Genomic DNA, 15,402 nt, shown 5'->3' with positions numbered 1-15,402 from the left:
GGATTTTAAAAAGCAATTATTTGTTTTCTTTTTATTTGCAAATATGGAATGAAGGTCATTTGAACATTTCTGCAGCAGACTCAGTCTGGAGCACCTCGTCTTTGGTTAGGGAAAAGGAACAGGTCTATTAGAGAAGTTTGAGGGTGTCGATTTGCTTTTCCCAGCTTCCCTTCCAATAAATATACCTGAGAGGATCAGTAGGATTTGATTTGGGGCTTTTTGAATTAGAGTGATTTAGCAGTCAAACTTGCTAGATGCAGGCCTCTGTCGTTGCTTGCAAAAGTGACCTTGAAAAACTGCTGAGGAGTTGAAAGATTGAAGGACAAAGTTTGTTTATACAGATTTGGACTGAAAAGCTCTGTTTAAGATGAAGAGACTATACTTCTGATGTTCAAGCCGAGTGTTGGTAGGAATATGTTATAGATTCAAATTAGGAGTTTTCAAGCAATAGACAATAGAGCTGCATTCATTCTCTCTCCCACTCTTCTTCATTCCCTAAACCCAGTAAAATTACAAGTCCTTTTGGAATGATAGTGGAGTGAAGTGTCTAACATTCAGAAGTCCTTGCACACTGCCTTGTCTTCTGGTCAGTTTAGAGGGTGCTTAGTGAAGGATGGCATTTTCAGGAGTTCAAAGTAATTATGTTTGTGAAACTTCTTTAGGGCATTTGAAATGCTTGTGTGTGGGGGGTGGGGTGAGAGATCAAAGGAAAAAGAGGTTGTGTTCAGGATTGCATTTAACAGAATTATTTTAATTTAAATTTGCTTCTTACAAGTCATTGTTACCAGTTATTTCAGGTTTTATATATGATTTTTAAAAATAGTTGTAGATACTGAAGGATCACCTATTTTCCCTGGGAGGAGATTTGGAGCAAGGAGACAGAATGTAGGTGGGACACTGTAGGAGGCCTGGATAAACTACTCGAGAGCTTTGTGGGAAGATGTCTAACCACTGCCTAGGTACTTAGAAGGGTCTTGAGTTCTGAGAGTCTGATTGCATAGGAACAGGCACATAGGCTCACTTGCCAGTATATGTCAAACGGTGTTTATATGCCGTCTCCTTTGACACTTGAGCCAGATAAATTTTTCTCAGAGAAATGAAGAAAACTTAGCTTCAAGTGCCAACTATAAAACTGGATATGTGGGTGCTGGGAGAGGGGTGGGGGAGGCGTATGTGGGGTTTGAGATTTGTTTGTTTGCTTTGTTTGGGGCCGCACCCAAATGGTATTCCAGGGTTGGGGGCGCGGCTGCAGACTCTGCTCTGGGGACGGCACTGCTGGGAGTCAGACCTGGTGGCGCACATGCAAAGCATGCTCTCCCGCCCGCTGAGCTGGCTCTCCGGCCCAGGGGCTGCGCTTTCAGCATTCGTTTATCTTGCTGCATTTGGGGCAGCCAGGCCACTTGAAATCAGAAGACCTGTGTTCAGGTTCCATTCACTGTCACCAGCTTTGTGAGCTTGGGCAAGTCAGCCATTTAGTGTCAGCTTCCTCACATGTGAAAATGGGACCTAAAAATAGCACCTTTTATTGAACTGTGAGTCTCAAATGAGATCATGTATGTTAGAGTGCTTAGCAAGTTGTGGAGTGCTATATAAATATTATTTGTTGTTAATATAGATTACTGGTGGGAGAATTACTTGTTTATGAAAGAAGCTGCCCCCAAAATGTACTTACTAGTTATATGTTTGCCGAGGACTTTGTTTAATAAATCGCACGCATCTTTTAAACTAGTTCTATATGCATTCACCAACAAATCCAGTTTGCTGATTATGCTCTTATGTAACGCATCCATCGAGGCCATCAAACCTTCCTTTACCACTGCTACTACTAAAGAATAACCCCTTTGTCAAAATTCAGGATGTCTCAAAATTTAGATAAGTTGGGAATGTTAATGTTATAAAAACCCTTTCTAGATTTAGGAATCTCTCAAATAAAACCTGGGAATCTATTATCATTGGATACTTAATGAGTTGTAGTAATTGCAGACTATGTTTACCAAGTTTGTCAAGTGGAAGTTGCATTTTTAGTTAGTGCATCAAATATTATATAAAGCAAACTAGAGCCTTTGTTATTGTTGTTGTTTGCTTTATGGTCATATGACCATTTCCCCTCTCTCAGATTTTGAGCCTGGGAAATCCTTATAACTTGCAAAGTCCTTATAGCATGCAAGTAAGTGTTGGGACAGACATTTTAACAAAATAAGTAGGTCCCATCAAAGTATAACCACCAGCAAATTTCACAGTTGTTAACCTATTTCAATATACGTTTCCATGATAAATGTAAAAACCCGTGGGTCTCTCACCCATTTCACATGCTCCAGTCTCATCTATTTTTAGTACTTTTTTTGTTTCCTGGGGTGGGGTGGGGTGGATGCTTGATCTATTTGGTTTCCTGTACTATTAAGTCACTTCCTGTTGGACATAATCAGTCAGCACTGATGTCTTCCTCTGCCTGTGCATTGAAAGAACCATATTCAGTCAGGATAAGATTGGCCAAGATAGGGAGTTGGAGACATAGTGTAGTCAGTAAGGTGCTTGCCTTGCATGTGGCTGACCCGGATTTGATCACCAGTACTCCATTGGGTCACCACTCCTTCCCCACCATCCCTCAGCCGAACTAGGAATAATTCCTGAGTTAACAACCAGGAGTTAGCCCTAAAAACTGATGGGTGTGGCATAGAGAGAGGGCAGGGGGGTGGGAGGGAGGGGCTAAGGAAAGAAAGGTATTTGGCAAATTTCAACTTGGATTTCAAATAAAAATTCCATTTTCAGGGATGTGGACCTTTGAAAACCACAATCATGGTCACTGTGGGCTCTCTGTTCCTTATACTAAATGAGAGCTACTTTTAAGGAAGCTGTATACATTTGTAGAGGCTCTAAACCCCCCAAATATTCTTAGAACAGATAATTATGTGGTCTTCTTCATGAAGTATTTTTGACTGTCCCTACCCCCAATTACGTGCATAAAGTTTGAGTACCTCCAAGATAGATAGGTGGGAATAACTTAGAGATCAAGTTTAGTTCCTTGAAAAAATGGGGAAGTTGAGGCCCAGAGAGGGTAGGTGCTCCTGTCTTTCAGGCTTTCTTTGGAGGGGGCCACGATCAGGGCTTACTCCTGGCTCTGCACTCAGGGATCACTCTGGGTGGGCTCAGGGGAATATATGGGGTGCTGAGTATAGGCCCCAGTTGGCCACATGCAAGGCAAGCTGTTACACTGTTGCACTGTCTCCTCTTTCAGACTTTTAAATGACAGTTCCCAGGCAGTTAATTGCTCATTTCTTTCATGATCTGGTTTGGTTTTACTTTCTATTCTGCATATTCCTCTCCCTTTCAGAACATCTGTACAGGTTTGCAATTTGAACATAGAAAGTGGCAAGGTTGAGAAGTCTCCGCTTGGGGTCTGCCGGTTAGAACATCTGCTGGAGCAGCAGACCTGTCTCTTTTGGGATCTGAAGACCGTTTACCTCTGCCAGTGACTTGTTCAGAAAGCTGAGCATCAGCGAGGAAACTAATGTTGCCCACCTGGCCGAGGTGCCCCCAAGAGCCGGGTTACTTTATGCATTACAGCGAAGTAAACTGAGGTATCTTAACCCAACACCTGCATGCTAGTTTTTCTCGGGCTTTTGTTTTGTTTTCATTGATCCACCCCAGGAATAAGCTAATTCCCAAACAAGTTTGGGCCTGGTTCTTCAACCTTAAGCCAGCTTGTATTTAGTAAACAGAGATTCCCAGATCTTTTTTTTTTGGCTTTTTGGGTCACACCCGGCGTTGCACAGGGGTTACTCCTGGCTCATGCACTCAGGAATCACTCCTGGCGGCGCTCAGGGGACCGTATGGGATGCTGGGATTCGAACCGGGTCGGCCGCGTACAAGGCAAATGCCCTACCCGCTGTGCTATCGCTCCAGCCCCTCCCAAATCATTTTAAGTATTTGGTAAATCTGAAATAGAAATCGTTGTCTAGATATCCCCAGAATAATATTTCTGCTATTGGGACAGACGTTTGTTTTGTGTATTTGGGTAGTTGTTGGTTGATTTTTGTTCTTATTTTGCATGCTCTCTGAGAGACCATAATTTCCTAAAAAAAAAAAAAAAAGATTTTTCCTGGGGTTGGAGAGAGATTTACAGTGGATAGGCCACTTGCCTTGTATGTAGTTGACCTGGGCTCATCCCTGGCACCCCAACCCCTAATCCATATGGTTCCCTGAATAATGCCAGGAGTGACCCTGAACACAGAGCCAGGAATAAGCTCTGAGCACCACCAGGTATGGAAAAAGCAAAACGCCGTTCCTTCCCCCTGGCTTTCTGACAGCCATACCCAATGGTGCTCAGTCTTATTCCTGGCTCTCTGCTCAGGTGTCACTCCTTGGGGGGGTCCAGAGTACCACGTATAATGCAGGGGATCAAACTCAGGCTGGCCATATGGCAAGGCAAGCGCCGTAACCCCAGTCCTAGGCCCAGCCTCCAAATTTGTTTAATGATTACTGTTGTTTTATCAATAGAACCAGCACGGAAAAATTTAATTCTCTCAGTAACTGGACCCCACTACCCCCCATCTTTTTTGCCCGCGGGAGTCAAATTGTTGCAGGACATGCCTGTACTACAGAGCCACGACCCAGCCCTTGTTGAGTTTTCCACCTGCCTTACCTGTCTGTACAAAACTTAGCTTTTCAAAAATAAGAGCTGGACTGCTGCAACTTGTATAGTACTAGGTTATATTCTGGCTGAAAATTCTGATAGCTGGATGGTATCTACCTCAAGTGTGTGTCACCCGAGGTTTAGTTCTCTCTTTAGTCTGTTCTTTCTGCTGCCTTTCGGGGGCCAGTACTTAGGGACTTGGTCAGCTTCTGTTTGTTTTGCCACCCTTATCTTCCCTTATTCCTCTCCTGGAATCCTGTTTTGTTTTGCGGGGACACCTGGCAGTACTCGGGGCTTACTCCTGGCTCAAAGCTCACAGGTCAATCCCGATGGACCGGGGGGATCACAGAGGGTGCTGGCGGTCAAGCCTGGGTTGGCTGTGTACGAGACAAACGCTTTACTCACTCTACTATCTTCTGGCCCTCCGATTGGAATCTTAAAGCCTGACCTCACTAATCAATAATTTAGTAAAAGTTATTCTCTAGTTAGAGTATTTACTATAAAGTGAATTCTGTTTCTGCACCCTGCCCTGGAAGAGAGCCGTTGAAGAATAATGAAGTTAAATTCCATTGTAAAGGAAGAACTAAAGAAAAACCACCTAGTAAATATTTAACTTTAAACTGGCATAACATAGCTTATGACCTTGTGTTCCTTAGTTCAAGGGAAGAAAAGAGACTGAAATAACCACAGCAAACAGTGCTGATTCACTTGGTTATCTTTTTTCTTGGAAGTACTGTCATTTTGGCCTTTCTCCATAGTTCCAATTACATAGAAAACACGTAGATAAAATGAACCTTTTTGTTTTTGTTTGTGGGCTACTGCTTCTCAAGCACTTCTCAGGAGGCCTGGGCCCTTCCAGAGGCTCTTGGCTAGCTGGGCTCGAGGTTCAGAGCAAGGGCCTGAAGCCCACAGTGCCAGGGATCACCCAGGCCATGCCCCTGGTGCTTGGGGGGCCTTGAGGGCTGCACCTGGCAGTTCTCCGTGCATCAGGTGGTGCTGTGGATTGACCTGGGCTTTAGCTGAGTGCAAGGCAAGCTCCTCGCCCCTGTACTCTCTCTCTGGGCTCTGCATTTGTCAGGCTTGGCAGTGCACGGGGGCCACTCCGGACTCCAAGCTCTGGAGTCTCTTCCGGTGGCACTCGGGATGTGTGGTAGCGGGTATAGAACCTGGGCGTCGGAACTGCATTCACCTGATCGAGCTGTCTCTCTGGCCCCAAAATGGGGAAAAAAGTTTTGTTTTTGTTTTGTTTTGTTTTGTTTTGGGCCCATACCCGTTGTGCTTAGGTCTTGCCCCTGGCGCTGTACTCAGTAATGGGGCTCAGGACTCAGTGGGGTGCCAGGGATGGAATCTGTGTTAGGTGCATGCAAGGCAAGCATCTTCTCTGCTGTGCTATTTCTCTAGCTCCTGACAATTTTTTCTTTTTGCGTGTGTGTGTTATCTATGTGTGTGTGTATGGTATTAGGGATCAAACCCAGCCACTGAAACTATTTTTCTTTTCTCCCCCTTTCCCCCAGAGCAGTGTTCAGGCCTGGGCACGGGGACTCCTCCTGGTGACGCTGGAAAGATGTGGGGCTTGGACCCTGTCCTGCTGGGGATTGTCTGGGCAGGGACACGTGGTGCTGGGGATTGAGGGTCAAACCATGATCAACTGCATGTAAGACATGCGCCTAACCCCTATACTAATTCCCCAACACCAGAGTTTTTCCTTCATCTACCTAAGCTAGTCTTAACTTTTGAGAAAATCCTAAAGTTGGAATGCTTATACTTCCTTTCTGTAATTCATCATTCATTCATGTATTATCATATAGAGACTTTAAAAAAAAAGGTATGCACATAAAATTTTACTCTGGGATCTAACGTTGTTGTAGGGAAGACTGGTGATTTATATAGTAAGAGTATCAAAATGTACAAGCAAAGGACACAGTTAAAAGGAGAGGCTGGGCTAGAGACATGGTAGAAGGGGTGAGGGCACTTCCTTGCATGCAGCTGACCCTGGTGTAGTCTCTGGCACTGCACATTCCCTGAACCCTGCCAGGAATGACCCTGGAGCACAGTTAGGAGTCTCTCCCAGTACTGCAGGTTGTGGCCCACCCCCCTCCGTGACCCCACCAGAAAGAGACCATTTCTTTGGAAAGAGTGAAGGAAAGCCTAGGAATGAAGGAAGGCAATTTAACTGCACATTCTACCTAGCAGTAGGGACAGTGATTTTTTGGACCTGGTGGACGGGGAGTAACATAATAATTCAAAGTCTGGCACGGCTGAGGAGAACGGTCAGTGGTCCATTCTGCTGAAGCTTAAAGCTGTGAGTTGGGGCTGGGGAGATAATACTGCAGATAAAGTGCTCGCCTTGCCTGCAGCCAACCCAGGTTTCATCCCTGGCACACATATGTTCTCCCAAGCACTGCCGGAAGTGATCCCTGAGCCCAGGACCAGGAGTAAGCCCTGAGCACTGTTGTATGTGGCCCTCAAAACAAAACAAAAAAGGCAAGATATTGTGTAAAATCAAATGATCAGATGATGGAGGGACTTGATTGCTAGACTGAGAAATTGGAATTGTTTCTACTTGACATTAGTGAAAGTTGATTTTCAGTAATAGATTTCTGTGGCATTATCAAGGCTGTTTTTCTATAAGATGCATTAGGCATTATATCGAAGAGAGTAGAATTGGAGTAGAAGATACTGGAAACAATAAACCAAGTAGTAATGAGTCCATGATTTAGTTCACAATCCTAGCCGGGTTAGTATGAAGGTTTAAATAGAGTAATGTAAAGGAAAAGTACCTGAGGAGTATAAAAGGGAAAAGTACCTAAGTCAGTGTCAGTCATATTAACTATGACTCATCTCTTTTTTTTTTTTTTTTAAACAGAGGAGGGAGGTCTCAAATAGAGCTAGTGGAAGTTTGAAGATAGTTCAGGAGATGGACTACTGGACAGTGTGGTTACAGCATTTAGCAGTTGCTGGGATTGAAGAGTAGGGTGTGAGCTGTAAGATTTTAAGCCCTGAGTCACTAGAGGGTAAAAACAGAAGGTCAGAGTCGTAGGTTTGGGCATGAGGAAGATAGAGGGATTTTGTGTACATGAAGTTTGAATTATGGGTAACTTTCCAGTTGGAGCTATCCATGCAGGACTGGAGCTTTGCAGAACTATCAGAATCGGTCATTTTTTAATTAAGAATTTAAGTACATAGAGTTATTAACTGAACTTGGGCAGTGGGTAAAAGAGAATCAAGAGTGAGAATGACCAGAAGTACTACAAGTGTACAGTGTCATATCAGAGATGGAAATGGTCAGAGTCTGAAGTTGACACACACAAGAATGAACATGTGGTGTCTCACTGTTCCCTAAGTTTTTTAGTTGTTTACCCTTATAATCTGACAGTGCAGCTTCTATGCTACACATATGAATTAGTATTCTTTTTTTCTTTTAAGTGATGACTGTTGAACCCAGATCTCATGCATGCAAGGAATGTAGTTACCACTGAGCCTCTTTTCAGCCTCTGGCTTTAAGTCACTTGTTCTTTTTTTTTTTTTTTTTTTTAATGTTAGGCGTATTCGATATGCCAAAAACAGTAACAGTAACATGTCTCATTCCCCTGATCCTGAAAGAAGCCTCGAATCATTGGGAAAGACGAGTAAGGAGAGGCTGCTAAAATCTCAGGGCTGGGACAAATGGAGACATTACTGGCACCCACCGAGTAAATCAATGAACAATGGGATTAACAGTGATACCGTGTAGTTTAAAATGGAGAATTTATGGGGGCTGGAGAAATAGCACAGCGGGTAGGGCGTTTGCCTTGCATGCGGCCGACCCCAGTTCGATTCCCAGCATCCCATATGGTCCCCTGAGCACCGCCAGGAGTAACTCCTGAGTGCAGAGCCAGGAGGTAACCCCTGTGCATTGCCGGGTGTGACCCAAAAAGCAAAAAAAAAACCAAAAAAGTAAATAAAATGGAGAATTTAGGGGCCAGTGAGATAGTCCAGGTGTTAAGACACATCTCTAGCACTTCATGCCCCATGCCATCTCACCACTGCTGCCCTGCTTCCAGCGCCTCCAAGAGTGAACCCTGAGCTCAGAGCCAGGTGTAGGAGCATAGCTGGAGATGGCCCCCAAACCAGAATTTAAAAAAAAAAAATCAGTCACCCCAAACCAAAAAACTTAAAGCATCCTGTACGTGGTCTTGACACATGTGTAGACTGAATAAGGGCATCAGTATCAGCCCATAGGTTAAATATTCTAAAATCTAATGTCAGCATTTTCTGTGCTTTTCTTGGTATGGACCGCCCTAGGATGGCCTTCAAATGTTCTGAAAATGTACAACTATTTCTTTGAAATGTACCCAGCATTTCTTTGAGATTATACTTTCTTGTTTGAACTTTGAATGTATCACAGATCTATCTAGTACAGACTCGAGTTTTTCTGAGTTGCATTGTCAAGTCTCAAATAGTAGCGTTTTACATAAGCCAAAAAATAGACGTAAGAATTTGGTAATATTTGCTTAGCAGGTAATTTATAGCCACAAGCGTGATCAACTTAACTGGTCTAAGAGTGCTGGACCACATGCCTCCAGGCTCAGAGTTCAGTTCTTGGCAATTTAGGAGCAATCTGGGTGCAGTTTTGGGACTCCCAGCATTTCCAGGCCCAATCATTGAGCAATCAAGAGTGAATTCTACGTTCTAGAGTCTCGGAAACCTTCCCTCCCTCCCTCCCTCCCTCCCTCCCTCCCTCCCTCCCTCCCTCCCTCCCTCTCTCTTTCATCCTTCCTCACCTGGTGGTGCTCATGGCCTATTCCTGGCTCTGTGCTCGGGGCTTTACACCTGACAAGACTCGGGAGGACCATATGAAGTGCTCGGGGACCATATTTAGTTCTAGGGATTCAACCAGGGTTCGCTGCATGTGAAACCAGTGCCTTAACTCTTGTACTCTCTCTCCTGCTCCAAGAAACTTTTTCTTTGGTTTACTTTTTCTTTTTTTCTTTTGGTGGTGTGGGTGAAGGGGGGTTGGGGGAAAGGCAATACTTTTACTCCTGGCTTTGCACTCAGGGATCACTCTTGGTGGCACTTGAGAGACCGTATTGGGAGCCAGGGATCAAACCCGGGTCAGCTGCATACAGGGCAAGCGTACTACCTCCTGAACTATCTTGCAAGCTCCCCTTTTTGTTTTTCCAGTTTTTCAGTGTCTAACAAGATCTCGAGTAAGGCATGCACTTCTGAGCTACATCTCTGACTCAAGAACTTTTCATTAGAGAAATAGTGGTAAATTTCCAGACGTCTGGTTATTCATATTCTGAGCCTTGTATTATCCTGATAATTAGTTGGCGAAATGACCTTGCAGCTATCCCCAACAATAGTTAAGCAATATTATAGTAGTAATGTTTGTACAAAACACAGCACTTCATAGTTAATGGAATATTTATTATTATTATTACTATGTGTTGGTTTTCAGTGTTACACCTGGGCATATTCTGGCACCAGGGGCCAAGGGACCTTGTCACACATACAAGGCATGTGCTCTGCTAACTTGAGTAGATCCCTGGCCCCACTTGGAGTGCTTTTACATTCTCTCTTGCTGTTTACCTAGGATAGGACAAAGGATTATTATCCTGATTTTTGTTTTGGGGCCACACCTGGCAGTGGGGTTTTGTGCTCAAGGTGGAGCTCAGGGGACCATATGCAATCCTAGGAATTGAAACGGGTTGGTTGCTTGCAAAGCAAGCACCTTGTTTTTGTTTTGGGGCCATACCCAGCGATACTCAGGGGTTACTCCTGGCTCTGCACTCAGGTATTATTCCTGACAGTGCTCGGGGGACCAAATGGGATGCTGGGTGTTGTACTGGGTGAGCCACATGCAAAGCAAGCACCCTACCTGCTGTACAATCTCTCCATCCCCTAAAGCAAGCACCTTTCCCGCTGTGCTATTTCCCTGGCTGCTAAAATCTTGATTTTGAGGGTGAGGAAATGGGCAGAAGAATCTAATGGTAAAACCTCATCTACTCTTTGTTTTAGGAGCTACTCCCAGTTGGAAAACCATTTAGTGTCAGGCATTGAACCCAGGGTTCCTGCATGCAAAACCTGCATTCTGGCCCTATGAGACATCTCAAGCCCGTGTATTGTTTGCACTGCACCTTGTTATTATATATGAAAAACTCTAGCGCTCTCGCACTCTCTCTCTCTCTCTCTCTCTCTCATACATATATATATATATATATATATATATTTTATATTTTGCAGTGGGTGGGAGATTTGAGCCACAGCAGGTCATGCTCAGAGGCTGTTCCTAACCTGTGTTCAGGAGCATATGTCAGACCTAAGCACAATGGGTGTGGGCCCAAAACAAAAAATTCCTCCCTCCATATTCCGTGTTTACTTTTCAAAAGCTACACACTAAAAAACAAACAAAAACAACTAGGAATTATCCAGCTGCACTGTAGCACTGTCCTGCCGTTGTTCATCCATTTGCTCAAGCGAGTACAGTAACATCTCCATTGTGAGACTTGTTACTGTTTTTGGCATATCAAATATGCCACGGTCGCTTGCCAGGCTCTGCCGTGCGGGCAGGATACTCTCGGTAGCTTGCCAAGCTCTCTGAGAGGGATGGACAAATCAAACCCGGGCAGCCACGTGCAAGGCAAACACTCTACCACCGTACTATTGCTCCATAATATTATATTACACGACTACTCAACAAGTCAGTTGTAAAAGGAGCAAAATACATAGTCAAATTAAATTGTTATTTAAGTTTTTGTCAGATAAGATAGATGAGCACATCCACCTTTTCAGAACAAAGCATAGCACAGATCGATACTATATGAGTGCTACTAATGTTTCAGAAAGTTGTCTTTTATAACTTTTAAAATCTCTAAGGTCAGATAAGTAGTCGAAGGGCTATTTCCGATAGATAGGTGGTTACGCTAGCTGTCCAAATACACACTTTGTGGTATGTATTGGGTACCTCCTAGAATGGCATTCTTATCTTGACAAAGATTGGTATTTTAAAGATGAGTCATAATGTTCTTAGATAATCAGTTCCTAGCAATGATTTATAGTATTCGGTTTACTCCAAGTGAGGTAGTTAGAACAAAGTAGTTCTGATTTCTTAGACTGATAGTTAAAACTGCATTGCGACCATGTTGTAGAAATACCTGTAATTTAAAAACCCTGCGTAGATTATTTCTTCTTCTCTTCCTCCTCTTCCTCCCGAAATTCTCTCCTTTTTCCTCTTCCTCCTCCTCCTCTCCTCCTCTCTCACCTCTTCTTTCTGCCCATAAAGTGAATTTTATCTTCTAGGCCTTTTTTCTCTCTTTGCTGGTGACCAGATAACCTCAAGTTCCAGTGAGTACTTGAAAGTACAACTTCAGCAAATTTGAAAACTTTTTTCTGGTTTAAGCACATCAATTTGAAATATATAGCTAATAAAAGAAAGCTAGCATCTTGACATCTTGAAGTGCTTTTTCCAGGAGAATGAGCAAGAAAACTCAAAATGCTTGAGAAATTGTGTTCCAGGTTGAAAAGACAAATCAGTTCTTAAGTTTTTGCTCCTCTATTGAGTTATCAGTTCTTAAAGGGTGTAATTCTAAAGAGAAAGTGTAGTAAAAGCACACAGAACTGAGACTCGGGACCTGTACTTTCTTGCTTGTGACCTATAGGCAAGTCCCTCCAGCAGGATGCATATCTTCAGCTGTCAAAGGGGAATATTAGTGTCTGTTCCCTGTTTGTAGTGAAAAACACAGGAGGTAGAGAACGATTCTTTACAGAGCATGCATACATAAATGGAAGTGACTTAGTATAATCATTTCAGTGGCTTTGCACCTTTTGAAGTGGCCTTTCCTTTTTCAGTTCCTGACAGTTATATGCTTGACCCTGGCGGGAAAATTGGGGGTTGGTTGTCTTGAAGGTAGTGTTTCTTAGCATTTTTATTTATCCATGTACCCACTGTACCTTCCTACCTTCCTCCTCCCTCCCTCCCTCCCTCAAAGTTGTACTTGAAAGTACTCCCTCCCTCCCTCCCTCCCTCCCTCCCTCCCTCCCTCCCTCCCTCCCTCCCTCCCTCCCTCCCTCCCTCCCTCCCTCCCTCCATATCAATGGTAAAAGATAGTAAAGAGGGACAAATGTGTCTGTGGATCAGCAGAATCCATATAGCCTTGTCAATGCAGCCAAACTCATCCTGACATCCTTAGAACATTCTCTTAGTTTTTAATTGAGAATTCCCTGTCCTACACCATTTTCCAGATGGATGAAATGACTAGCACGCTCTTTTTTTTTTTTTCTTTTTGTGGCACACCCAGTGTTGCACAGGGGTTACTCCTGGCTCTGCACTCAGGAATTACTCCTGGCGGTGCTCAGGGGACCAGTATGGAATGCTGGGAATTGAACCCGGATTGGCCCCGTGCAAGGCAAATGCCCTAACCACTGTGTTATCGCTCCATCCCCACGCTCTTCCATTTTTTCGGTAGAGTCTTGGGTTAGATAATTATCTACTTTTTTAAGATTTAGGGGCCTCCCCAGTGGTGGGGACCGGGAATGCTTTACATGATACTGATATGGGCCTGATAGCGTAATGCTCAGATTCAGGGTGCAATTCTGCTTGTGCCAGCAGTTTCAGGAGCCTTCAGGAACACCCCAAAGATGCTTGGGGGCCAACATGATTGTACCCAGTGGTGCTATGTACTAGGGATGAGACCTCAGGCATCGGGTGGTGCTCTCCATTGTGTTGACCTACTGCTGCTACCAGTCCTGCAGTTTCTAAAGTAGAGCAGATGTCTCTCCATCACCACTGTGTTTTTGGCTCTTCCATTTGATTACTGCAGACAGGTTATGCACAGCCAAGCGCAGGTACTCAAAGAGATTTCCCCATATGCAAATTTCAGATAATGCGGAGCGAGACTGAACATTCTTGGGGTCTTAAAAAGTTACCGAGAAACTTATGTTCATCAGTAGTTGTGTGTTGACTTCCCACGTTGAGCGAGGCATGTTTCCTTTGAGGATGTGCTAGAAATAAAGACAGTTACATAAGAACTGGGAGAAAGCAGGAGCCTGAAAAATCTTACACTTAAGAATGATTAACTAGAAAAAAAAAAAAAGAATGATTAACCGGAACCAGGGATATATCTCAGCAGTACAGCATCATGCAAACAGGCGAAGAAAGTAAATATACTAATAGTAGTGTTAGGTTTTATTATGTGCCAGAAATGACTCTTTGGAGAAAAGGGAAAAAAGGTGCTTAGGGGCCTGGGAGATAGCTCAGGTGTGGAGCACATACATAACATGTGCATGACCTTGGTCCAGTCCCTGGTATTGCATGGTTCCCTGAGCACAGCCAACCTGGATATTACATATGGCTGTGTTGACCCCTGAGCACCACTTGCTGCCTGCCAGAAGTAGCGCCAGACCACCAGAACTACCAGGTATAACCTTTACAAAACCAAAACAAGGGCCCAGAGAGACAGTAGGGTACTTGCCTTACACACAGCTGACCTGGCACTGCAATCATATAATCCCCTGAACACTGCCAGGATTAAATCCTTCTGGGTGTGGCCACAAAAATAACAAAGCAAAACCAAACACTTCATGGCTACTAACAAATAAGTGTGTACATTTAGCTTAATTTCTTAAAGTAATGGCAGTCCTAAAATGGGAAGATAGTACAAGGGTTGAGGTACTTGCCTTGCATGTGACTTACCTTATGTTTTATACCCTAAAGTAGGGAACGTGAGCACTGCTAGGAGTAATCCGTGGGCACTGCCTGTGGTGGTACAAGAACAAAAATCAAAATTGAGGTGGAGAGATAATAGATCGGGTAGGGTGCTTGCCTTGCATGCAGCCAACCTGTGTTTGATCCTCGGCATCCCATATGGACACCGGAGCAGTGACAGGAGGGATTCCTACCTGAGTGCAGAGCCAGGATTAAGTCTGAGCACTGTGAGATATGGCCCCCAAACCATTAAATAGTAGTATTTCGATTTAAAAACAAAATTATGGCAGTGGTTGGGGATTATTCCCCACCCTGTACATGGGAATTATTCCCAGCAAGTTTGGGGGGGTGGGGGGCCATGTCAGATCAAACCCAGGCCTCCTGCATGTGAAGCATGCTCTCCGCTCTTTGAACTGTTTCTCCATCTCTTTAATTTCTTATATTACGGGGGTATCGTAAAAAAGCTAGCTTCTATTTTTCTTTTTCAGTGTCAGGATTGAACCCAGTGCTTCATTCATGCAAGGCAAGTGTTCTGCTGCTGAACCACATCCCTAGAGTCAGCTTCTGAACAAGTGCTATTACTAAGGTATTCGGTTGTTGGGCCAAGGAGAATGTTCACAGGACTGGGGCTTGTGCCTCGCTGCATTGTTCCCATAGAACACAGCCGGAAATGACTCCTGAGTACACACACACTCAGCCAGGAGTAAGCCCCCAGCACTGCTGGGTGTGGTCCCACGTCTGTATTATATTGTGTATTGAAAGTCTTTAAAAGTTGGTTCTGGTTCCTAAGACAGTTAAAAAAAAAGTTCCTGCTTTCAGAACACCAGGATCTCCGGTGAGATGGGAGGAATCAGATTCTTTTCAGGGCTCAGAATAGTGTCTTTTCTTTGGGATGTAGAGCAGGTTGCATAGGAGCTTGCCCATACCCTGGGTCTCCTCTGCCCTTTAATAGAGCAAGACTTCCTGATACAAGCCACACACTGCTCCTAGCTTATCGAGGTCTGAAGCCCTGAGACATAGTACAATGGGTAGGGTGCTTGCCTTGCAAGACGCTGACCCAGGTTTGATGTCTAGCAACCCACAT

At 44.2% G+C, this 15,402-nt stretch overlaps 1 protein-coding gene across 6 annotated transcripts in view; it reads left to right on the top strand.

The window, feature by feature from the left end:
• The window catches only part of NFYC (nuclear transcription factor Y subunit gamma), a 73,521-nt gene that overhangs the window by 19,547 nt on the left and 38,572 nt on the right, over window positions 1–15,402 (top strand). For 2 of the 6 annotated variants that reach the window (XM_055139317.1, XM_055139318.1), the window contains one exon: window positions 14,807–14,841. The exons of the other annotated variants lie outside the window; for them this stretch is intronic. In XM_055139317.1, coding sequence (XP_054995292.1) covers window positions 14,807–14,841 — 35 coding nt within the window. The remainder of the gene's footprint in view (window positions 1–14,806; window positions 14,842–15,402) is intronic. 6 annotated transcript variants of the gene reach the window in all.

Source organism: Sorex araneus, chromosome 5, assembly GCF_027595985.1.
Source record: "Sorex araneus isolate mSorAra2 chromosome 5, mSorAra2.pri, whole genome shotgun sequence".
NCBI classification, from domain to species: Eukaryota; Metazoa; Chordata; class Mammalia; order Eulipotyphla; family Soricidae; genus Sorex; species Sorex araneus.
This window is presented reverse-complemented; position numbering and strand designations above follow the sequence as displayed.